General features: G+C 53.2%; 2 protein-coding genes across 5 annotated transcripts in view; both read right to left on the bottom strand.

Annotated features, from left to right (window-relative positions):
* TFEB (transcription factor EB) overlaps positions 1-1,025 on the bottom strand; it is a 45,664-nt gene extending 44,639 nt beyond the window's left edge. For 2 of the 3 annotated variants that reach the window (XM_074348706.1, XM_074348702.1), the window contains exon 1: positions 741-1,025. The gene's annotated coding sequence lies outside the window, so the exon portion shown is untranslated. The remainder of the gene's footprint in view (positions 1-740) is intronic. The other variant, XM_074348704.1, reaches the window with a different exon arrangement.
* A 1,471-nt stretch (positions 1,026-2,496) lies between these two features.
* Positions 2,497-24,191, bottom strand: PGC (progastricsin). 2 transcript variants are annotated; one of them, XM_045509308.2, is made up of 10 exons: positions 23,924-24,191; positions 10,672-11,556; positions 9,031-9,181; positions 8,544-8,661; positions 7,500-7,618; positions 6,808-7,007; positions 5,450-5,572; positions 4,735-4,882; positions 3,627-3,725; positions 2,497-2,794 (listed from the first exon to the last, which is right to left on the bottom strand). In XM_045509308.2, the coding sequence occupies exons 2-10, from the start codon at positions 10,728-10,730 to the stop codon at positions 2,639-2,641; spliced, it is 1,173 nt and encodes a 390-aa protein (XP_045365264.2). In that variant the 5' UTR covers positions 10,731-11,556; positions 23,924-24,191; the 3' UTR covers positions 2,497-2,638. The 2 variants fall into 2 exon arrangements, with proteins under 2 accessions (XP_045365264.2, XP_045365263.2); XM_045509307.2 differs by having other exon boundaries at positions 23,752-24,191.
* Positions 24,192-24,243: the final 52 nt, after the last annotated feature.

Here is a 24,243-nt window from a genome sequence, read left to right on the forward strand (position 1 = left end):
GTGCGCTGGGTGAGCTCTGGGGTTGGGATTCCCTAAAGTCGTGGAATAATGCAAGGGGTGTAAAAAGACTGCGCTCAGGGATACCGGGGTACGCGGGCAGGGGCGGCTCCTTCGAGAAACCGAGGAGGGAGGAAGGGACGGGAAGGGAGGGAGGGATGGTACTTCCACCACCAACCCCCGCAGCCCAGCCTCCGGGGCGTGGCGCCGCTCCGGCCCTCCCACTCCCCCGGACCATCCAGGCAGGGCCTGGCCCGGCCGGACTCGGCCCCCGCACACCTCCCCTACCTCCGGCGCCCTCCCCAGTGCCACCCGCCCCAGCCGCGTCCGGTGGAGAAGTGGGCGCAGAGCCCACACGCCCTCAAACTTCTTGCAAGTTCACTCCCACGCCTCCCGCCTCTTCGACTCCCAGTTCCCCGGCCGGGAAGGCCCATGCCCGCTCCGGCCCCTCCCGCCTGGTTACATAAGGTCGCAGAGAAGACGCCCCCCGGCCCGAGCCTGAAGGGAGGGGCTGGAGGGGCTCCCAGGATCCGCGGGCAGCGCCGCCCCGACCACGCGCCGGGCGTCCCGGGCTAGACGGACAGCGGGGCGGGCGGCAGCCGGGCGCTCACAGTCTCGCTCCCCTTTCCAGCCGATACCCCCACCCACCCACCTGTCTCCCGAACCCACGGGATCGGAGCCGGGGAGCCTGGGTCGGGGGTTCCGGGCCCTCCGCTCACCCTTTGCCCCCCGGCCCCGCTCACCTAGCTCTGAAGGTCAATCCGTCCGCCGCCCGCGCCCCGCGGCTCCGGCAACTTGTCCCAAGTTCAGGTGTCCGGCCCGAGAGCTGGGCTGGCCGCCCCCTCCCGGGCTCCTCCGGCTCCGCGCCACCAGGGAGGCCCGCCCCGTCTGCCCTTCCCTCTGCCGTCGGGGCCGCCGCCGCTCTCTACGTCCAACCCGCGGCCGCCGCCTCCGCTGTCACCGAGCCCCGCGCCGGGCGCCGGGGCTCCTGCTGTCACTCTTTACCAACTTCCCGCCGCGCCCGGCAGAGGGCAGCACGCAACAACCGCGGCCGCGCCCCGCCCCGCTCCGCCCCTGGCCGGCCTGCCGCGGCGCCGGCTGGGAACCGTAGTCCTCTCTGCGGCTCTGCCAGGCTCGCCGGGATTTGTAGTCCCGCTCTGTGGGCTCAGGCCTCCGTAGGAACTTGGCGTTAATTTCGAAAATTTGTCCCGCTTCGTTTCTGCCCCTTTTGTAACGTGTCTTTCTCTTCTCAATTAGTGATGTCCTGAATCACAGGTCCACTACAATACATCCTGTGGCTTGTCTGACCCGAGGGAGAGGCCTGCAGCAGGCTGGCTTTCCTGGAGTCTAGGAAAGATGTAGGGTCCCAGATGGTGTGATGTTGCCATAGAAACCCCTCTGTGCAAACCTCAGTTTCCCTCCTGGTTTGGAGTGTGGTACCAGACCTTGATCTTGAGCATACGGACAAGGTTGCTCAGCTTGGTGAAGGACAAAGTGAAATATGACTATAATATAGAGCCTGCCTCCCCTCCCATCATGAGCACTCCATTTATAACCTCCCCCCTCCCCATGCTTAATCTTTCCGAGCTTGCAGTTACCTCACCCCACGCCACCACCACCCCCCACCATGTTGCTGAACAGAAATTTTCTGACCTTTCATGTCATCTTCCCCTGCTGGAAGTTACAGGGTGCTGAGCTGTCATTCTCTGATTTTGCCTCCCCCCTACCTCCCTACACCATGTTGCCTCAGGTTTCTGGGTCTTGCTGGGTGGGTCCTAAGGAGGACAGGGATGAAGTCCAGAGGGACAAGACCTCTTGCTCAGTTGGTTAGAACAAATGGGCTTGATTTTCATGTGATTCAAGTAGCTATCCCTCTTGTCCATGGTTGAGAGGTAGCCCTTCTTCAAAGACAGGCCCTGGGACACAGGGATCTGCGTGAAAATACGATCAGCTGAAGACCTTCTGAAGCCCTCCTGGAAATAGGCTTTGGTGGCATCACTCTCCTCCCTAAGGGACCCACGACTGTTAGAGGTGCATGTTGGCATCCAGCCTTACTCTGAAAGCTCCTCTGCAAACTTGATCACAGATAGAGAGATGGAGGCCTAAGATTTGGGAGGCACTGGACCCCTAATTACACTGTTAGTGGACATGCATGGGGTAACTCTGGAGGCTGTTTGGTAAATTAAGCAGCAGAGCATTTTAATTTGTCCATCACAAAGGAATACCCTGCCTCAATGCCACTGCTCCCACTGTCATCCCTCCCTAGAGAGAAGCTGTGAACAGACGCCAAACTCTGGAGGGTACAGAGCCCATCCCTAAGCCCTACCTTGTGCCCCATTTCTCTTAGAATCTCAGTGACCCCCTGGAAACCTCACAACTCAAGGAGAACATGGTCCAGCACAGGCACATTTGCCTCTGACTCTCATTCTCCCCATTCCCTGAGACCAGGAGCTGCCTTACAGACTACAACTGCCCTCTAGAAACACAGGCTGGCCAACGTGGAGAAGAACTATTTATTGTTAGAGAAAGTCCAGAGTCCAGAGAAGGAAGGCTGAATGCAGAGCAGAAGCACAGAGAGAAAGCCCCACGTGGGGCAGGGGGCTGAGAGGGAGGAGGGAGCCCAGGCGTCCAGGCCCTGAGTCTAGGCGGCAGTGGCGAAGCCCACCCTGTTGTTGCTTATGTCGTAGACGGAGTAGTAGGATCTGAGGAAGACGTCCCCGAGGATCCACAGGGGCTGGCCATTCTGGGAGGGCAGGTAGGTGACCTCGACCCCCATGGTGCAGTAGCCTTCGTCATTCTGTACAACACAGAAGAGCAATAGTTGTTCATCCACTCACACATGGACAGGGCGCTGCTCAGCCCTGAGCCCCAGGCCAGGAGCATAGATGCAGAAACAGGGGAGCCAGAGTGTCTGCCCTTGAGGGCTCGCAGGCCAGCGGAGCCCCCAGAGCCAGGGCTGGTGGGAGGATTTCTGGAAAGGGTGGGTGCAAGCTCTGCAGGGTCTTCTCTCCCTGAGAGCCCATGGCCTCCCTCCTGCTCCTGATTTGGAGCAGGTCAGCCTAGTGGTAAAGCCTTAGAGACAGACCAGCTTGGATTCAAACCTTAGCTTCACCCTGACTAGCTGTATTGCCTTGGGTCGGTTACTTAACCTCTCTGAACCTCCAAGTTTTTTGTTTGTTTTGTTTTAATTTTAGTGGAGGTACTGGGGATTGAACCCAGGACCTCGTGAATGCTAAGCAAGTGCTCTGCCACTGAACTATACCTACGCCCCTGAACCTCCAAGTTTTTACTTGTAAAATAGAAATTAGTATCTCCCTTATTGAATGTGTGAGAAGGAATTGGGATAAGGTAGGCCAAGGGCTTCACTCAGTGGCTGACCTTTGTAAGCGCTCGACAAACAGCCTAGTGCCTCTCCCCACTAATTACTAATAATCATTACTGTAAATAATATTTCACAGCCTTGTTCCAGAAAATGGGGTTTAGAATCAATGAGTGGGGAAAATAAATCAATGTTGCAAGGAGTCAGGAAATGGGGCAAGGTAAGGAGACTGAGCATTTGTGGCTCCCCACCCTTCCCTCCCACCCTGCTCGTGTCCCCGCTGGCTCAGCCTGCAGGGGCCAGGACTTACATTGAGGATGTAGGAGGAGGGTGGCAAAGGGAACTGCACACCACTGATGATGAAGGTGAAGGTGGGCAGGCTCTGAGTGTTGTTACAGTCCACAAGAAACTGCAGAGAGGAACGGGGGCCCAGGTTGCTTCATCTCCGACCTGAGAGCACCTGCCAGCCCCATCACCTCAGCCCCTCTGTTCCCAGGCCTGAGCCCCAGGCTTGCTTTTGGACTGGAGGTTGCAACACCAACACTGCTGGCATTACACATGAGGATTCACTTACAGAGGGTGGGATTTGGGGAGACCCAAGCATCTTTCCCACTCCAAAACATGGTTCTTGCCTGAATTTCCCCCAAGAGAGATTGTGTGCTTTTAAAACACATAGATCTATGCAGAGGGATAAATTGGGAGTTTACAATTTGCAGATATTAACTAATATATATATTAGATAAATAAATTGATAAACAACAAGTTCATACTATATAGCACAGGGAATTATATTCAGTATCTTACAGTAACTTGTGAAAAAGAATATGAAAACAAATATATGTAGGCTGTACACCAGAAATTGACATAACACTGTAAACTGACTATACTTCAATTAAAAATTAAAATTAAAAATAAAATAAAATAAATAAAACGCATAGGTCTATAGAAAGCATAGCCCATTAGTCCTCCAAAGTTAATGGGAATGCATTAATTAGGCAAACACTTTGGTGGACTCAGGACAGGACAGGAATTAGGGAGCATTGCCCTGTGGAGGTAAAGGAGATGTGGACTGAAGGATTATCCCTTGTCACTCACAGGCTTGGCTCCATATTCTAGTTATTTCACTCTTACCACAAAGCCTGGTAGGTATTTAACCTGTTTCCTCTGAGGGGCAGAAGCTCAGAGGAAATTCTGCTTAGTAATCACCTCCTTATATCCCTTTAGCACAAGCATCTGCCCCCTTCAAGCCACCAGTCAACCCCCAGCCCCAGTCATCCCCAGGCCCCCACCTCCAGTGCCTTGGGGTAGCTAGAAACATGGAGGCCAAGAATCAGGCTATTCCTGTGCTCCCAGGAGAAACCATAAATGCCCCCTGGCTGGCCTCTCCTAGGGAAGGGGCCCTCCTCCACCACACACACCTGTCTGTACTGGTCCTCCTGGGCTCCCGTGGCCTGCAGAAGGGCACTCATGAACTGCTGGGGCACGGTGAGCAGAGACGTGCCGGTGTCCACAATGGCTTGGCAGCCCTGGGAGCACCAGCCAGAGGTCTGATCGCCAATGAGGAACCTGAATGGTGAGGAGATGGGTGGCCTTAGGACCTCCCAGCTCAGAGCATCTGGGGGCTCGGCCTTCCCACACTGAGGGAGAAACAGAATCAAGGTGCACCTCAGAAAGGTAAGAACTATGCAGAGGTCAGTCCAGCCATCCCCCTGCCTCATACCAGAGTCCGTCGAAGGCCACCAAATGGCCACTGAATCTCTTTCTAAAAAGTTCCAGGGACAGTCCTAGAAACACTGAAGACCAAGACTACTGATTCATTGCAAGTACTTGGAGCAAATTAGTCCCCCCTGCCAACACACCCCAGTTTCTAATCTCTAAGCCCTTCGGGTTGGACTACAGGGTCTGAAATGTCTGGGATTCCAAGTCCTGCCCCTTCCTTTATTGTCCCCACCCCACCTGTCTTCTCCAGGCTGAGCTGGGCTTTGAAATTCCAGCCAAAAGTCTGTGAGGGTGCAGGCCTCTGGGGTCCTCTGTCCCGGCCCTCCAGCGGTACCTGGATGTGTGCATGTGGCATGAAGTGCCTCAAAGCCTGCTCGGAGGAAGACCACGTCCCCAGGCCCACTGCAGACTCACTCCTCAATGCCAATCTGCCAGTACAGCTCCTGAGTGACGGGGGTCCAGTGGATCTGCCCCGTGTACAAGCTGTTGTCCACACCCCCAAAGACAATTGCTCCCCCGTCTTGAGAGCTCTGCTGGCTGCAGGAAGTAAAGTGAAAGGTGAATCAGGGAGTGGCTGTGGAAAAGGACTTCTCTCTTGAGCAGTCACACTCAGAGGGAAACAGAGGTCCTGCCCTGGCTCCAGAATGGGACTCCCTCAGGGCAAGGCTGTGTCTCCCCTCAGGCTGGGGCTCCCTGAGGACAGGGCTGTGTCTCCCCTCAGACTGGGTTCCCTGAGGGCGGGGCAGTGTCTCCCAACCTCTGACTGCAGCTCCCAGGCTGGGCCCTTCAGAATTCCTTGTGCCTCAGGTTCCTAGATGCTGCTGCTCCACAAAGTGTTGCATCTGGGGAAGCTGCTAGACATCTGGCCCCTGCCCTGCCCCACACCGCCTTCTCCTCTCCCTTTCACTTCATGCTGCTGGTGGAACGCAACGGGAGCCTGACTCGGGCCTGGCTTATTATTTTCCTCCTGGATTTGGAGGGAGGTAGGGCCCGGGAGCAGGGGAGGGCAGGACCTCCCCTGTTAGGCAGCAGTGAATCTGGTGTGGAACTGGGCCGAGCGCCTAAAGGCTAAATTCAGAGTACTTGTCAACAGAGGTGGAGAATCAGTCAACAACACTAGGACCAGGATAATACTGTTGAAAGTCAGATCGAAGTGACTAAGCCCCAGAGAATAGATGCTGACTGTCTCTAGAAGATGGTTGTCTAATTCTGGAGAGGAAAGAAGGAAAGTCCATCTCAGGCCGCACCCTCAACCCCACCGCCCAGCTCCGGAGCCCATCCATATGAATAACTATGTTTGCTTGTGTTTGTGGTGAGGGTAACAGCTCGTGAGGAGTTCATGGTGGACCTAGCCCGGAGGACTCCAGGGCCTGGCTAGAACAATAGATCAAAAGAGATGAAGCAATAGATAACTACACAAAAGAAGTGTCCAGGTAGAAAACATTTGATCAGAAGGAAATGAGCTCACTGGGGCTCTGGGCAGGAGGCAAACCCAAGAGGTACAAAGAATCAACAGCAATACTCAAAGCAGGGTTCAACCAGAGAAAGGAGCAATTCTGTCCTAGCCAAGAAATGCAAAGAGGAGTCCGAGTAGGCTGGGGACAGATGCAGGGGTGGGGCAGAGTGGGGGTGTGGGGAAGTCAGAGGCCCAGGAGGGAAGGCCCTGCCAAATGCCTGCTAGGAGGCCTCCAAACCCCAGTGTTGAGCCTCAGCCGAACAGGACTGTGGGGGGAGTGGGCTGGCAGCGGGGGGACCACCAGGCAGTTCCTTACCTGCTGAGGTAGAAGCTGAAGACTGGGCAGGTGAGGGCGCCCTCCTGCAGCATGCCCTGCAGGGCGGTGGTGGCCCCATCCGTGGACAGGGCAGGGTAGGCCATGCCCATGATACCATCGAACGTCGCATAGAGGAAATTGGTACCCGGCTCATTTTCACTCAGGCCGAACTCCTGGTTGGGGACCTTGATGTCATGGACCTGGAAGAAGCACAGAGGATGGGAGGTGGTGAATGTAACTCCACTCACCTCCCCAGACTCCTCCCCAGGTCCTGCAAGACTCTTCTCCAAACCTCCCACACCTCTGCTTCTTCCCTTCTTGGTAGCTTTGCCAGAGCCACATTCTATTCTGAGAAGCCTTCCCTGACTGCTGTAGCACCCCTCAACCCAATCTTCTCCTTCCCTAGGCTTTAAGCTCCTTAAAGAAAAGGACCAGGTTGTCCCAATCATGGTGGTGTCCTTGGTGCCTGGCACTTGATGGCCCTCAGGGAGGGTTCAGTGTGTGAATAGATGAGCCCTTATTGTACTGATTTCCTGGCCTGTACAGTAGAGCACTGGTGTTTTTCCATATATTTCAGGGTCCCCAGCTAAGTCTCCCCATCAGACTCTGAGACCTGTGAGGTTAGAATCCAGCTTACAGCCCCAGTCTACCTTCCCCACGTCCTGGGGTCAGGAGCGGCCAACATCACTCACCATCAGAGTGTCATAGCCAAAGAAGCCGGTGAGGCTGCCACTGCCGTACTGCAGGGAGAAGGCCTGCCCATTGGTAGAGTAGGTGGAGGACAGGCTAGGGTTGAAGCGTGTGTGGCTGGCTGCAAGGGAGGGAAAGTTCAGGATGTCAGGCTGGCCTACTTTCAGGCCCGCAGAGCTGCCCACTTGTCTTGCAGCCTATGCTCACACCCTGGGGCCTCAGCAACCCCCAGCTACCAAGTCAGGTGGTGGCCAGCACTGGTAGGCCCACAGGAACTGGCCAGCCTTGACCCCAAAGTCCTCTCTGACTTAGAGAACCCTGGGATGCCCTAGGACGGTGACCTCCCTGTGGGCAGTTTGCATAGACTCTATCTCTGTCTTCCTGGCCCCTAGCAGATCTCCTGACACTCGGTGAGTGCCGAGAAATTGCTCACCAGATGAAAGAGTGAATGAACCTCCAGGGCATTGGTGCATTCCCTGACCCTCGTCTCACCCCTGCCGTTGAGAAGCTGGCCACAGCGGGATCCTGAGATAGTGTAGGGTGGGGCCAACGAGGGACTTTCTGGGCCAGAGTAGTCAAGACTCAACCCCCAAGGCTTTGGCAGGGAACAAGGCAGCCTTGGGAAGTGAACATCTCCTGTCTCCAAATACAGCCTTAGGAAGGGGGACCACATCTATATTGTTCTCCCGTGTCCCTTGGAGATGCTCGGTAAGAACTTAGTAAATAGTGGGGTGGAGTAGAATAGAAAGAAAGTTGTAGAACAGAGTGGGATGGAATGGAAGAGCCCAGAACAGAGTGGAGTGGGCAGGGCTGGGCTGGAGGAGGTGAAGGAATATATATTGGTGAGTAGGGAAGGCAGAGGGGCTGCCCAGCTCCATGGACAGCTTCTTCCTCTGGCTTGGGCATGCTCAGTGGCCCTGGACAAGTCCCTGGTCCTTTCCAGTACTGAAGCACCCACAGCAGTCTTTATGAAGAGCAGCCCTTCCTCAGAGGGTGTCAGTGCCCGGCCCTGCCCGCCACCCTCCCCTGCCCGGCCCGGCACTCACTGCAGGCCTGGCTCTGGCAGTAGACAGAGGGCACCCACAGGTTGGAGGAGCCAGTATCAAAAAGGACCAGGAAGTTCTGTGGTGGGGTCCCGATGCTGATCTCACCAAAGTAGGAAGCCTAGGGGTAGGGGGCGGGGAGAGGGCATGGGGCAGGCTGTTAGCTCCGGGTTGGGGGATCTAGGGACAGGCAGGCCCAGCCTCTTCCACAGGCAGAGCAGCAGAGTGGCCAGCCCCGCCCCACAGCCCACACCAGACGTGGGAGCCAGAGCCTGCCCTCCACACTTGCCCAGAATCCACAGACCCCCGGTCCATGCCTGCCCGGGGCAGCCGCAAAGGTCTGTCAGCCTGGCAGGTCTGAGAGAGGGGGGCAGGCCCCAGGGGCCGGGTGGGAGGGTGCAGAGAGGAAGGGTGCAGCTCACAGCCCTGGCCCAGCCTTCAGCCTTTGGCAGCAGGGAGATGGGGAGCCCCAGAGAGGGTCAGAACTCACATCCATGTAGGCCATGGGCTCAGAGACCACGCTGAAGTCACTAAAGCGGTACTTCTGGACGGGGTCATACTTGTGGGTCCTCAGGAACTCCTCCAGCAGGCCCTTCTCCTTCATGGTCTCGCGGACGGACTTAAATTTCTTCAGGGGGACTCTGCGGAAGGCCTGGGATCAGTGCAGGGCCTCCCTCTTTCCTACATCTCTAATACCCCAATCTCTCTCTCCTTCTCTCCCTCTGTCTCTTTCTACCCATCTCTAACTGCATGCCTCAGGCTTCCTGCCACTCTGTCCCTCTGTCTCTTGTATGTGTCTGTGTGTCTCCCTCTTTTGGCATTTCTGTCTCAGGCTGTCTCTCTCTGTCTCTTTCTCTCTCTGTGTCTCTTCCTCTTTCTCTCTCTTTCTCTTTCTTTCAAAACCCTTCTCAGGACTTGCTCTGAGATTCAGAAAACAATTCCTTTCACCCATGCATGTCCCCAGCCCACCCGAAGGATCTTCATCCCACCCTGGTCCCTCACTCTCAGGTATCCCATGAACTCTTTCCCAGGAAAGGGAGAGGGACATCCAACATCACCCTTTGCCGGGTATGTGAATTTTTTAAAAAGGTTTTAGAGATGGCAAAATTCACCCCAAAGAGAGTCCTCTTGTGTGGTGGCCCTCAGGCACCTGGCACCAGCTGAATATGTCAGAGCGTGGGCTCAGGGGAACAGCACTAGACAGGGACTCAGAAGACAGGGTCCTAGTTCTGCACCTGCTGCTAATTGTCTGGCCTGGGGCTAATCCCTGCTCCTCTCAGGACACTGGGACACCGAAGGAATTGGCCTGAGTGGGCTGGAGCCCAAATCAGCTCTGGAACTAGAACTTGTGAATTATCGGTTTCTGCCCACGTCCTCCCAGTCCTGCCTGCTGCCACTGCCTAGAGGGCTCTGCGGGCCCACCCAGGCCTCGCTCCAGGCTCTGGAATTCCTGCTTCTTTCACTTCCTTCCCCATCTCTTCCCCATTCCCTCAAGACTCTGCATTCTCCGGAAATCTCTACTAAACCCATTCACCTTGAGCTATGAAGGCTGATAGTAGCTTCATGCCACCACTGTGAACTAATTGGCCTATTAAAGAAGTTTCTGAGAAGTGCCATCTCTTCACCAAAAAAAACAAAAACAAAAACAAAAACAAAAACCTCTCTTTAGTGATGGAATAGCAGGCAGTGTGGTGGGCCGAGAGCCCTCCTGATGTCCTGTGAGCCGTGCCACCCCGACACCTCAGCGTGTAGAGTTTACATTACTGGGTGTTTCTGCTTTGATGATTTTGGCATTGGCCAAATAAATTGAGGGCCTTAAGGAAACTTTTAGCAAATATGTCCCTCTCCAGATAATAATCGTACCAGCCGTCCAGGGTCTGCTTGGGTGGTAGCCACCCCTACTCTCTCTGTTTCAGGTCCATCTTTTCTCATCAGTAGGGGAAAGGATGGTGCTTCTCCCTTTGACTGGAGCTTTGCTGAAGACAGAGGCTGTATCTCCTCCCACCTCTGAGTCCTATCCCACACTGACTCAGGGAGCCTCCCCTGCCCCTGGCAGGAATCCCAGAGCAGAGGAAGTTCTCCCCTTGCAGAACTCCAGTCTCCTGCCCCAGCAGCCAGGCCCCAGACTCACCTGATCAGTGTTGCCTCCAAGAGCTGGAGGCAGCCCAGAGCCACCACCATCCACTTCATGATGCTGATTCCCAACTGGCCGCAGCGGCGAAGTTGTGCCGTCACTCACAGTGAGGGCCCGAGTAATACTCCTTCCTCCTTTATACCCCCGGGACCCAGCCCAGGCCCTGCCTCCCTGCCCTCGGCAAGCATGACCTCCATCCTGGGCGCACCCTGGGCTCCACGTATCAATTGTTTCTCTGTTTTCTCTTGCGACGGTGGCTGCAAAGGACTTTTCATCTTATTGACTTTTCAATCCAAACATGGAGGCCAGGAGGTGCCAGCGATAAGAGAACAAAGTCTCCGTAAGATGGAGCGGCAAAGATCACTCCTCGTCCGGGAACCAGAGGTGTGATGTGGGCATTTTGGGGTGAGGGCCAGAGGAGGGTAGAGTGAGGGCCATATGATCTGCAGACAAGTACTTCTGACATTTGGGAACAAAAAGCTCTGTTTTGTGGGCACTGTAGGATGTTTAGCCGCATCCCTGGCCTCTACCCACCAGATGCCAGCAGCAGTTCCCCAGTTGTGACAACCACAAATGCCTCCAGGCCTTGCCAAATGTCCCTTTCAGGAGCAAAACCATTGAGGATCCCTAGTCTATGGGTGATTCACTCAGAGTTTCTGATTCAAGTCCTCGTTCCAGCAAGCATCCCCAAGTCCCTGAGGGATGCAGATAGCGGTGTCTGGGGGATGATGGGGTCAGTAGCTAAGATAATGGTAATGATAATGGAGTAACGGAGGTGCTGAGAGTGATGCCGATGGTGGTGATGATGGCGGTATTGTTAGCGCAGGGCTGGATCGCCAGTGGCTGAAATCAGGGCTGTTTGGGGAAGCTTTGGATGCTTTCCTGGTTAAAAGGAGAAATTTGGAGAAATTTTTATTCTAATTCAGCAAATGCTCAGGACATACCCACAGTGTAAGCTGCACTGGTTTTTAGTTGTGCCTCTCGCACTAGTCTGGAACAGCAGGAGGCCTGGGCAGGGGCACGGGAAGAGGGGACATGCAGGCCCCTGCTTCTGTTCCTCATCGTCTCTCTCCTTCTGTCCCACTGCATCTCTGCCCGTGTCTTTAGTTCTCCTAAAGTGCCTCTGTCCCCCATTACCCCGGCCCTTGTTGCCCTTTCTCCTGCTCCCAAGCTTGATCTGCTGTGTCCTCAGTCCCTCCCCCTCGGGTCCTCCCTGATGCCCTGCTCCAAGTTTCTCATTGCCTGAGGTAACCTGGAGCTGGCCCAGCATCCTCTTACCTGGCACAGAAGAACTCTCCATTTTGGGATGAGTGAAAAAAGTCCCCATGCCAGTACACTCTCTGCCACCTTGTACCCCTCACTCAGGGCTCCAAAGAGATTTGTCAGGCCCTTGAGCCCCAGGCAGAAGGCCAAAACCAGGCCTGCCAGTGGAGACTTTCCATTCTGGCAGGCCTGTCCAGCCACTGCCCAGCCAGAGCCCCAGAGCCTCCCCGAGCCCTGTAATGGAGGATGGCGGGGGCACAAGCAGTCTGCCTGGGCCTGGCACACAGAGAAAGAGGTACCGGCCTGATTGTGTCTCAAGGACAAATCAGCTCCCTGCATTCCTCCCTGAAGTCTCCAGGGGCACGTTGGACTTGGGTGGAAGGCAAGGTAAGGGGGGAGTGCTTTCCCTGGGGTGGAAGAATCTGCAGATTTGGAAGAGTAGGCAAAAGAAAGTCATAGGATCCTTGGAATCATGCCACATCCTATATTCATAGAATGAATATAGCAGAATCCATGGGGTCCCCTAAGTCTTATGAGTCCAACCAGACTCCCCAACATGGGCCTCCAAGGACCCTTTCCTTATCTGGAAGGACACTAGGAGTCTGATGACTGTAGGCTAACTGTCCCCAAATTCCAGTCACATCACATCCCTTCTGCGTAGCCCTGGCCTACTGCATTGAGCCAGGGCACCCTGTTTGGCTACCAGGCCCTGGAGCTCAGCAGCCCCTGCCTATCCAGCCTGACCTGACAGCTCGGTGTCCCCATACAACCCAAGTCCTTGTCTTCCCTGGACTGCACCACTATCCACCAGACTCCCCTTCCTGGAATGCCCACTTCTCTTCCTTCTACGTGTCCATGTTCTGCCCATCCTTCAGGACTTCTCCTCCTAGAGCCAGGGATGCGCAGAGTCTGAGGAAATCTTAGAAGTCATCCAGAGCTACCTCCCACCAAGGACAGGAAGCCTGACCTACTGGCTCCCCACCAAATTTGTCATCTACCCCTAAACACTGCACACCCAGCTGGGGCCCTCCCATTGGTGACGGATCACACCCTGTCTAGGATCGGTTTCCAGTTGTTTCCAGAGGTATATTTCCTCACTCCATAGACTAGAAACTTCTAAAAGGCAGAGACTGCAGCTCTCCCCTCCCTGTACCTGGCCCAGAGCTCAGGAAATCCTGAGCAATAGATGGAGCCCATGGGATTGTTCTCCATGGGGCTTGATTAGATCTCCCTCATCCCAGTATACCAGGGCTCCGATTTCCACCCCATGCTCCAAAGGGATTGTGTCAAAATCCAGGGGCTGGGGTCCTCTCATAGTGATGATCTCCCAGGAAAGAGGCATTTTCTCATCACCTCTGGTCTCCTCTCCTTCTAAGCACCACCTCTCTCAAAACACATCAAAGCCTCCCTGGGACCAAATAAATAAAATCCAAACCCATCACCCTGGCCTTCAGGACACACTCAGTCGGGCCCCTCCCTGCATGTCCATGCTCATCTTCTACTTCTAGCCTATACACGCTCTGTGCTCCAGTCATCACGACCTCCTCACTTGCTCCCAAGGAGGCCTGTTGTTTTTGAACCCCCATGCCTTTATCCATGCTGGCCCTCCACCTGCAACACCTTTCCCGAGCATCTCCACCTGCAAAATCCCCTCATCCTTCAAGACCCAGTACGAATGCCACAAAGCCTTCCCTCCTGTTCCCACCCACTCTCAAACTGGTCCCTTCATGGAGGACTTTGCTTTTCCTCCCCTTATGGTATTTATTTTATACCATCTTCTATCCCAGTGACTTGCCTTAAATCCCACCACTTGTCACCAGAAGAAGAGGTTTTTTCCCTCACATGGCTCCTTAAACAGCTCATTCACCTTTCAGAGTGACTATAAAAGTGACACTGGTTGCTGGGCGTGTCTCAATGAGATGACAGCTACTAGCATGCTCACTGCAACTGCTAATTCTTCATCCATGGCAGGCATCACTAATCAAACAGATCACTCTTGCCCATGGTGTTGAGACATGGCCTTAGGATTCTTCCCAAACTAGTGCTCCACACCACCATTCTCAGTCTTGAAATGACAATTCCCAAGTCCGTTAATAGAGGTGTTTCTGTTTTTTAAATTCTGGATACAAAATTTCATTTTGAATTCTATACATATACCACTTGAAAAAAATTCAAGGCAACTTGAAACTACAACTCTCTGCACCATTCTAAAGGACTAAATTATCTTCTGGCTCTTAATGTACACACTTAGATTTTGACATTGCTGTAATCAGTTTGTAAATGCTACTTCTGCTCTTGTTACTTCAGATTACTACGTACACACTTCCGAGAATTGAGATAAGCCATGTTCTTACCACGTTCAGTGGCTGCACAGTGCTCTAATATCTCGGTAGCTAGCATTACCTAGCCCTATTCATGTGGGTTGATTCTAATTTCTCATTTCCATCAGAGCTCTTGGGCACAAACTGAACATCAACCAAAGGAAGAGAGTAGTGAAGTTCTCATCACCCGAGTCATTCAAGCAGAGGCTAAAGGAGCACTTTTCGAGGAACACTAGAAGAGGGATCTCTTGCAGTGGGTGAGATGGGGCCAGGGGTCTGAGTTCCTCTGTCTATTCTGATCCCTGCGGTAAGTTCACAGAGCTAAGAGCCCTCGCCTCATCTCTAGGGACAGGCATTTTATAAACCTTACATCTTTGGCAGCTGTCTATATAAATTTTAGGTACAGAGTCCGCTATCAACTTGGTTTCATAGTTTTTTCCTTACATTTTGTTTTATATTTACATCATTAATTCAATCAAACCTACTGGGGACAAACTGGATCTGAGGGTTTTTTTTCCAAGTTCAAGGATTTATGCTTTTTTTTCCTTTTGATATAATTTTTGACTTACAGAAAAGTTACACAGTACAGAGAGTTCCTGTATACCTCTCATCCAGAATCCCCTAATGCTAACATCTTACATCATAGCCATAGTACACTGATCAGACCCAGGAAATTAACCCTGATCTAATACTATTAACCAATTTATAGACCTTATTTCAATTTCACCAGTTTCCCCACTAATGTCCTTTTTCTGATTCAGGATCCAATCTGGGTTCCCATATTACATTTCGTTTTCATGCCTTAATCTAATCTGTGACAGTTCCTTGGTTTTTCTTTGTCTTTTATGACCTTGCTACTTCTAAAAAAGCACTCATCTGTTATTTTTGTAGAATGTCCCTCAGTTTAGGTTATTCTGATGTTTCCTCATGATGAGATTGAGGGCGTGCATTTTGGAGCAGAAGCCACCGAGGTGATATACCCTTTTCAGTGCATGATCTCGGGAGGTGCATGATGTGGGTGGGTCTTATTACTGGTGAGTCAACCTTAGTAACTTGGTTACAGTGAGGTCTACCAGGTTTCTCTACTCTACAGCAACTATCTTTCCCTTGATAATGAATAAGTGTCTTCTGAGGAGACACTTTGAGACCACACAAGTATCCCGGGTCTCATCATTCTTCTGCCCACCAATTTGAATATCTGTTATTGGTTCTTACCTGCAATAGTCATTATTGTGATGCTTGCCTAACGGTGTTTTCTATTCCCATCATTCCTTCTACATTTATTAATTAGAACTCTACTGTAAGGGAGAGTTAGGTTCAAGGTTTTAAAATAGGCTTTTCCTCCCCTACCAAAATACCCCATCATTGAAGTTGTGCCAGGCAGGGTACTTTATATTTGTTTAATCAGACAACCTCCCCAAAACCCCACAAGGTAGGTTACCCTATCCCCATTCCCCAGAAAAGTCCATTTTATGCATCTATACCTCAAATAGCTGGAAACTGATCTCTCTGTGTATAAATGGATAAATAGCCAGATTGTTGTTTTCTCTGGTCTATTGATTAATGTACCTTTGCTAGCAGACAACAGCTTCTTATCTGGCTTAGGTTGAAAGGGGATGCTTTGGATGGATGGCAAGGTGTGTCATACTGCAGCCCAGCTGCAGGAAGGGGAAGGATGGGGCAGAGCCTCGGGATCAACTGGAGTCTGGGATCCAAACACCATCAGGACCTTTGCTTCTCATTCTTACTTCCTCTCTCTCTCTCTCTCTCTCTCACTGTAGGCTGGATTTCTCCTAACTGGCCACTGCAGCTGAGTTTTACATTTCCAGAGAAAGAATGAAACCAAAATTCCCAAGAAAGCTCTCTGGCCCCTCTTCGGTTAGGTACCCACCCCTGAACCAACCACGTGTGGCCAGCTGGCAGAGCCCTGTAGGAACGTGGCAGCAATCTCAGGAAGCATCTTGAAGAATGTAAACAGGATAAGCTCCCAGAAGAAGTAAGGGATGTTTTGGGGCAAATAACCTCAGAGATGTCCATGCAGATTTATTTCTGATGAACTCTGGGCCTTCCTTCTAACTCTTCATTCCCCTCTCTCTGCACACATTAAAGAATGTGATGGTGACATGTGATATGGAATTGACTTTAGAAGATCAATCTCCACCACTGGCTGACCCTTTGACCCCGACACTTAAGTTACCCTTTGTGAGCCTGAGTTTCCCTGACTGTAAGACAAGGTTAGTCGTCTGCCCCTCAGGGTTGCTGTAATAATCCAATAAAACCATGGTTATAAAAGTGCTAGCACATAGCATGCCCTCCATAAATACCAGCTGAGTTAGAATCTTTTTCTTTAAATCGGGCAGAGGGCTGGGGGAAGGGACTGAAGAAGAAAATGGACCTTTGGGGAGGTCTGATGGTGTTCCGGTCACGTGGGTCTGTGAGAAGTCAGTGAGCTCTGTACTCATGATACATGCACCTTTCTGTATGTATGTGTATTAAGCCTCAAGTGAAAGTTTTCTAAAGTCTTTTAGAAGGAAGAGAAGCAAGGAGACAGAACATCTGTCCTCAGAGATTCCCCCAAAGGTGAAGTGGGGAGGCAGTCCTTGCTCAGGGAGTCCCAGGCCAATGCAGACACTGCACATCCATCCGTGATAGCACTGTCGACCTCAGCAGAGAAGCAGAGATGACATTAGGGGCAATGAGGATGAACATGTCTTTTCTGCATAGCTGTGTACTGATTATAATAGATTTCAGCTCAGATGTGTATCAGATTCATCACAGCCATGATTTCATAGGTGTCCGTGACACCCTCCTAACCGACAAATGTCAGGAAGTGGCAGATTGCAGCCTGAAATCCTTGTCACCGAAGAGTGAGTTTCCCAGGCAGGCCACTGTGCAGAGGGTCAGAGTCTGCAGTTACCTGAGGGCCCGGGGGGGGGGGGGGGGGCCCACCCTGGAGACTAGGTGTCAGATTTCTCCCTCCCCTCCTCCTCTCCAGCCCTGGGCCCCACAGGGAGGGGCAGTCTCCTAGATGTGAAATCTAGTCAGAAACTCCCAGCCTGTTCTTCCTACCAAAGCACTGCCCAGAGGTGGCCATTTCCATTTGACAGGTGGGAACACTGTGAGCACAGGGTCAGTCATCCTGCCTAGTGGGGGCTCCCTGTCTGGCTCTGTCCACACTGCCGGCTCAACCTCCTCTTGAACTACTGTCCCACATCTCCAGAAATGGCACCTTGCCCAAGCCGGAGAGCTGGCAGGGAGACTTGGCGTGGCCTCTCCCGCATCCCCACATCAGCAGATTCTAACCAGTGGCCACATGCAGATAATACAAAAATCATCAGGGTGGTATTTGAATGACATATTTGGGACCCAATGACCTATACTGAGTGGGCATGAAAGTCAAAGTGATCTGACCCCCCTCCATTTAACCCAAAGGCAGAGCCTATAGCTGCTTCATTTGGGGTCTCTCAGTGCTCAGTCCTGAGAAACAGAGTTTGGCTGGAATGAGTGAAAATATGGGGGCTCCCTAGCTTCCCAGAAGGCGTGCCTCTGACCAGGGACTTAGGCAGAGCCAGTCTATCTAGCAGCGGCCAGGCCCACCTTGTTGTTGCCCACAACACAGATGGAGTAGCAGACCCTCAGGAAGATGTCGTCAGGGAGCCATAGGGGCTGGCTGCTCTCTGAGAGCAGGTATGTGGGCTGGAACCCCCCGAGACCATTACTGCACTGACCTGGAGGAAAGGAGTGAAGCTGTTAGCAAGTAAGTCTCATGGGTTAAGGAAAAATCTGAGCTCTGAAATCAGAGAAGACTAGGTTCAAACCCCAGCCCACCTCTAGCTGGCTGTGTGACATTGGGCAAATCACTTAACCTCTCTGAGCTTCAGTTTCCCCATCTGTTGAGGGAACAGGATAATGTGATCCATTATTGTGTTCTGCGCAATGAATACAAGTTAGGCAAGTGAAGAGAGTGAGAAAAGAATATTTCTGGTAGGCAAAATAGCATGTGTAAAGGACCTCAGGTAGGAAAGATGCAGTGATAGGGCCAGTGAGGCTGGAGTATAGTAGAGGGGCCCACTAAAGGAAACAGAGGCCTGATCACCAGAGCTGAGCCCTTGAGACTTTTTTTTACCACAACCCACAGCTAAAAATACAAGTTACACTATAGCCTTATGTACACATACATACAATATATAACTAAAACAAAAGCTTCACCCCCATGAAAATTCTAATCCATAGTACATGTAATGAACACTAATTTTTCTACTCTATTGATTTCTAAAGTGCTAGTTTCAATCAACTAAATTGATTTCTAATGAGTTATGAGCTGTAATTTGAAAAACACTGATCTCTATGGCATTGAGCACATCTTGCACTTTTAGCTGTCATTTCATACATAAGCAATTAATCACGGGTGTTCAGAAAGAAGGGTGGTGTCTCCTCCCATCTTTGTGCCCCCCTCAGTGGAGAACAGAAGATACTAAATGTATATTTATTAATTAGGAGCAAGTTCGAAGGCTGGGAGAGAAGGGGGGCCCAGCCCACAACATTTGGAGGTTTGAGTAATCTAAAGAGGACCCACTGTCCGCCCTACATCTTGGGCCAGTGGAATGGGGACAGCCCACACGTTTTAAGTGCCAAGTCTCGGGTTTAAGAAGGGGCTGAGTGACCACTTGTGGGAATGATGGTGGCACTCATTTCTAGGACTATCATGAGAGCTTGAAGAACGAATATACACAGACCCTTGGCTCTGCACCTGAACCAGAAACAGTCACCAGCACTTACAGGGTGCTCAACCTGAGCCTAGCCCTGCTCTAATGGCTTTATATCCACCAGTATATTTAATCTCACCAGGAGCTTATGAGATAAACACTGTATTGTCTTTATTTTACAGATAAGGAAATAGAGGCTCAGAGAAGCTAAATGACTTGCCCAAGGTCACAAAGCTCAGAAGTGATAGAACAAAGATCCCAATGCAGATGGATGGGACCTCAACCACTACACATTTTGCATCTCAGAAAGCTCTGGATAAATGGTGGTACCTGGTATTACCCTTGTGGAAGAGGTTCCTGGTATTACAGCTAAGATCTTATGCAAATCTGATGTCCCAGAACTCTATGGGCTACAAATGTGCTCCCTTCCCACCTGGCCCCCTGGGGCTTTCCCCCAAGGCCAGGTACGGAGAAGGGGGAGGGAGATGGGGAGAATCACAGGGATGAGGTACTAAGGGCCGAGGGGGGAAGTGGTTGCCTTTGATGATGCAGGTAACAGTGGGCAGGCTCTGGCCACTGCTGCGGTTGGTGACAAACTGAAGAAATCATGAGGGAGGCGGAGACGGGTGGTCAGAATCTGCTCCCCCAGGGCTCCGGGGGCAGAGGTAGCTGGTCCCACAATCCAGAAATCCACCCTGCATTCAAATCCTTCCCCGCCTTGTCTTCCAACCTTCCAACCCTCCTCTTCCCTGCCCGGCAGGTATTTCCCCAGCCCTGATAAATGCCCCAGTGAAGGCACCAAGACGGAGTCCAAGCAAGTAGGGCAGAAATATGAGGAAAGGGCTGTTGCTGGGGGAGCTTTTGAGGGTGAGGGGGCAGGGCAGGGAGATTAAGCAGCTGGCAGGTAAATGACATACAAACCCTCAGGGGACTTGGAAGAAGCCCCTCAGGTCAGTGTCCTTTGACTTCCCAGTGACAGTGGATTGGGGGGCCGGGGCCGGGGGTTGCCTCCCTCTCCTCAGCTGTTACCTAAGACCCTGATAAGCTATGTCAGCTGACCTAGAATCTTCTCAGGGACAATGATGAGGGAGATGCCTATGTCCATGACAGCCACGCAGCCCAGGGAGCACCAGTCAGTGACCTGGTTCCCTACAGACAACCTGCAGGAGGAGCCATTAGAGGTCAGAGGTCATGCCATCCCTCCCCCCTCAGCCTTCATGCAGACTCTCCCTCTTAGCCCTCTAAGCCCAGGTCAGTCCCCGGGTCTGCCCTGGGCTGGGAAAAGCCCTGTATTTTTCCAAAAGAAAGCCCCCCAGGCCCCCTCCCTTGGTGGGGGAAATGGGATTTGAATCTCCCTACCCTTGGAAGGTGATCTCCAGTAACCCGGGCAACCACAGGGCTCCAGGAGACCTCGCCTGTGGACAGTTGGCTGTTCTCGCCCCCAAAGGTGACTTCTCCCGTGGTAGTGTCATCTTGTCTGGTGCAGACCAGAGACACCATCAGACTCTGGAGGAGGCAGCTGCAGGGTGACTAGACCCCAATTTCTGAGCTGACCCCTCAGGCCTGTTCCTCTTTGCCAGCCTCCTGTTCCTCTTGTTCCCCCACAGCCCCTGGCTCAGGGTGAGGCTTCTAGCCAGATGGCCACAAGCTCCTGTCCATAATGGTCGATCATTTGAAGAGCAGAGGAGGCAGCTTCCAAGTAGCAGGGGTGTCTCGCCTGGTGAGACAGAAACTAATCGTGGGTTCTGGAATCAGGCTCCATTTTAAAAAGCCATTCATGCCTGTGGCAGCCCCACTGCAGAGATGGAAGAGGAGGCCAGGCCCTTTATCCCATCAAACTGGATGCTTTAGAAGTGGTTTCCTGCCACATTTGGCTCAGGCCAAACCCGTGGTTCGTGATGGCCAAGCCCTGGATCTGCCTGGATACAGGAGGAGAATGTCCCTGGGGATGGCTCTCCAGAGGCCTTAGCCCTGCAGCTTCCCTCAGCAGGAAGGAGGCTAGACTCCCAGCTCACCCCTGCCCTGGCCACCGCCAGTTATTTGATGTCACCGTGTGGAAGCCCAGGACCCTGGTGACAATGCAGGTCCTGTACAGCAACAGAAGCAGTGGCCTCAGCAAAGAGTTAGTCTGTAGAGGGCTGCTCAGGCTGGAAGAGCGTGTGCTTGACCGTCGGGAGCAAGGACTGGAGATCAGGGCTCCTGCTCCCTCCCTCTCTTCTCACTTCCACATCACCCTCTCTAGTCCCTGCAGGGAACCCCTGTGACTGCCCTGTGACACTCAGGACAGTCTGGACTTTCACCGGAAATAAGGGCACCCACAGGTTGGTGGAACCCATGTCAAAGAAGATCATGAAATTCTGAGGAGGGGTCCTCATGCTGATGTCTCCATAGAAATACATCCGCAAGGGAGACTATGTCTTTGAGAATGCTGGGCCTCAGGCCCCCAGGGACACATAGGCTCTTGGATCCAACCTCCAACAGCTCCCTCAGGGCCTGGCTTGAACTCTTATACATGACTTCCCAATTGTCTTGAATCTTTAAGGTACCTCCCCTCTGACTACAGCTGAGGGCAGTGTTATATCTCCTTCCTCAGACTGGGATTCCCTGGGGACAGAGCTGTGCCTCCCCTTAGACTGGGGCTCCCTGAGGACAAAGGTTGATCCCGGTCTCTGACTTGGGCAGGAGACTGGGGCGTGTGGGCTGGGACAGGGTCTGAATTGAATTGCTTGGGCCAGGGAGGCTGGGAGAGCTTTCAGGGGAAAGGCTACAAGGCGGCAAAGTGTGAGACCCTTAGTACAAGCGAGCCGGGTGGGGTTTGGGAGCCCAGTGCGTGACTACACTTGTACAAGAAGACACAGAGTCTCCCAAATGTCCTTGTGTGGGATGCCTACGAAAGGGCAAGGGGCTGCCAGGAGATGAGGATAACTTCAGAGCCTCCCACCGTGATTTCAGTTCCCCCACTCCCTACATGATGCCCTGTGCCCGGTCTCTCCACATGCAGACCCCCTCATGCAAAGTGCCTTTCAAACCAGGGGTCTCATCCCAGCAGTTGATGGTGAAGTCAATCTGATAGGTCCTGAAGAGGGTTCTTTTTAAAATGCTACTAACTAGAATAGAATAAATCAGAGTGCAGAGTTTAGACAACATGGCTATGCAGGGCTGTGTGTGTGTGTGTGTGTGTGTGTGTGTGTGTGTGCGCGCGCGCGCATGTGTGATGCAAAATGCTGAAAGGGCCCCTCGCTCACACTGTCCAGGATGTATACTCAAAAACACACATACACATGCGGGGATGCGCTTGCATGTCCCTGGGCTGCACACCAGCTTCTGCTCCCTGACAGACACAGCCGTTTGTCTCCACCTGTCCCGACACACTTTCTTCCAAGCTGGGCGACAGGAAGACCTCCCACGCTCCACCTCCATCCCGTCCCTTCTCCTCCCCTTCCTTTTCCCCTCCTCCCTCTTCCTCCACATGGTTCTCTGCTCTCCTCTTCCTCCCTCCTCCTCCTCCCTGCCCTCCTCCTGGCTTCCCCTCATCACTGGTTCTGTCCCCTCTAAGCCTTTGCCAAGAGGTAAGCTGCCCAGGACCCCTCTCAGCACAGTGTCTGAACCAGGGAAAGCCCCTCTGTGTGACTGCATTTCCCAAGGTGGAAATGAGCACTAGTGGTTTGACTTTAGCACAAGACAATCAACCTCAGGCCAGTCCCAACTGCCCTGTTCATGGGGTCACCTTGTGCATCTGCACCGCCTCCCTCAGTCCCCCCCTCCCCCAGAGAATGGCCTACCTGGCAGTGGGGGCTGGAAACTTCCAGATACTCCCTAATGTTCTTGACCTGTCTATCCTTTAAGTCCCCAGGCCGGTCCAGAGGGGCCAGGAACCTGTGCTCCTGTGCCCCGTGTCCTCCTGAGACCCTGCACGGCCGGGGGAGGGCAGACAGGCTGTAGGGAGGTGTTAATTGGATGGAGCTGGACTTGGCCACAGACCAGGTCTCCTTGGGTGGGGAGTGCTGGGGTTTGGGGATTGGGTGGCAGGGAGGGGAGTCCTGTGTCCCAGACTGAGGCATATCAAAGGCCAGAGGATCTAATCACTGGGGCTAGATAAGGAGCAGGAACAGGGCCTGCTCCAAAAGTCCCAAACCAAACACTGATAATGGGTTCAGGAAGCTCTGTAACCTCTCGCACCCCATGGCCCCTAATCAGGCCTCAGATAGACAGGTGATTTTGGTCCCAGGGCCGTGGAGCCAGGGCTGGCCCCAGCCCAGATCCCGGCCCACCTAGTTTGGGTTCTGGAAAGGTGGGCCTGTGAGGGCCAGTGCAGAGCCTGCCAGGACTTTCCCTCTGCTCAGGGATCCTCCAGTGGGACACCTAGGGGCAAGGTGGGGGCCAGGGATCCAGGCCAGGGAGCTAGGGACAGGTGGCCTTGGGAGGGACCCCTCTTGGCAGGTACTGACAGACACCCCAACTCTCCCCCACATCCTGGCATCTGGAGGGCTTGGCTCCTGTTCAGGCAAACCAAGGCCTGGAGCAGGAAAGGAGGCCCCAAACCTCAAGGGGTCGTCATGCACCAGCAGTGATGGAGGGGAGAAAGGACTCAGAGGCCTGGATACTCACCAAAGCCACCCCTATTCCTCTCCTGGCTAAACATCCCCTTTCCCAGATTCTGCAGGGGTCTGGAAGGGATCTGGCTGAACTTGGTCCAGCTTCCTGCCAAGTCCGGGCACACCCCACTCAGATTCTAGAAAGCTGAGACCATGATCTTGAGGCTCCAAGAGGATTTCTGAGGGACTTACCTTTGTCCCCTTATAGGAGAAGGTGTCACCACTGCTCAGCGCTGGCCCAAGCCGCCAGTGGCTTGTCCTCCAGTCACTCTCTCCCTATATGGGTCACACTCTCTGTGCTGAGCTCCCCCAAGCCCGCTCTGGACAGGAGCACCCCTTCCCAGTTGCATCGCTGCCGTCTCACCTCCCGAAGTCCCCGGGGTGGGACGGGGGCTCAGCATCCAGGTCACCCCGGTCGCAGGTCCAGCAGGCACAGGAGGAGCAAGGTGGGCCTCTGCGAGGCCTGGCCCAGCCGTGCGCTGGTGGAGCCTCAGCTCTGAGTCACAGTGCCCAGAGGACCCTGCTCTTTAACCTCCGGCTCCAGGGATGGGTCACTGTGTCAAGGGGCATTCTCTCAGGCCTCTGCTGAAATTTGTCCCTCCTCCCCCCACATTCCTTTCTCATTCAGTAAAAGGCATCCCTCCCTGCAGGGCCTGGACAAGGAGCAGGCCCCAAACCTCAGAG

The sequence above is a fragment of the Camelus bactrianus genome, chromosome 20 (assembly GCF_048773025.1).
Source record: "Camelus bactrianus isolate YW-2024 breed Bactrian camel chromosome 20, ASM4877302v1, whole genome shotgun sequence".
Classification (NCBI taxonomy): Eukaryota; Metazoa; Chordata; class Mammalia; order Artiodactyla; family Camelidae; genus Camelus; species Camelus bactrianus.

Bases quoted from the DNA above. Each gene is read 5' to 3' on its own strand.
- PGC (XM_045509308.2), bottom strand. From the start codon at position 10,730: ATGAAGTGGATGGTGGTGGCTCTGGGCTGCCTCCAGCTCTTGGAGGCA. The intron at 9,182-10,671 runs GTGAGTCTGGGG...GGCCTTCCGCAG, and splicing joins TTGGAGGCAACACTGATCAG to AGTCCCCCTGAAGAAATTTA. The intron at 3,726-4,734 runs GTGTGTGTGGTG...TCCTCTCTGCAG, and splicing joins AGGAGGACCAGTACAGACAG to TTTCTTGTGGACTGTAACAA.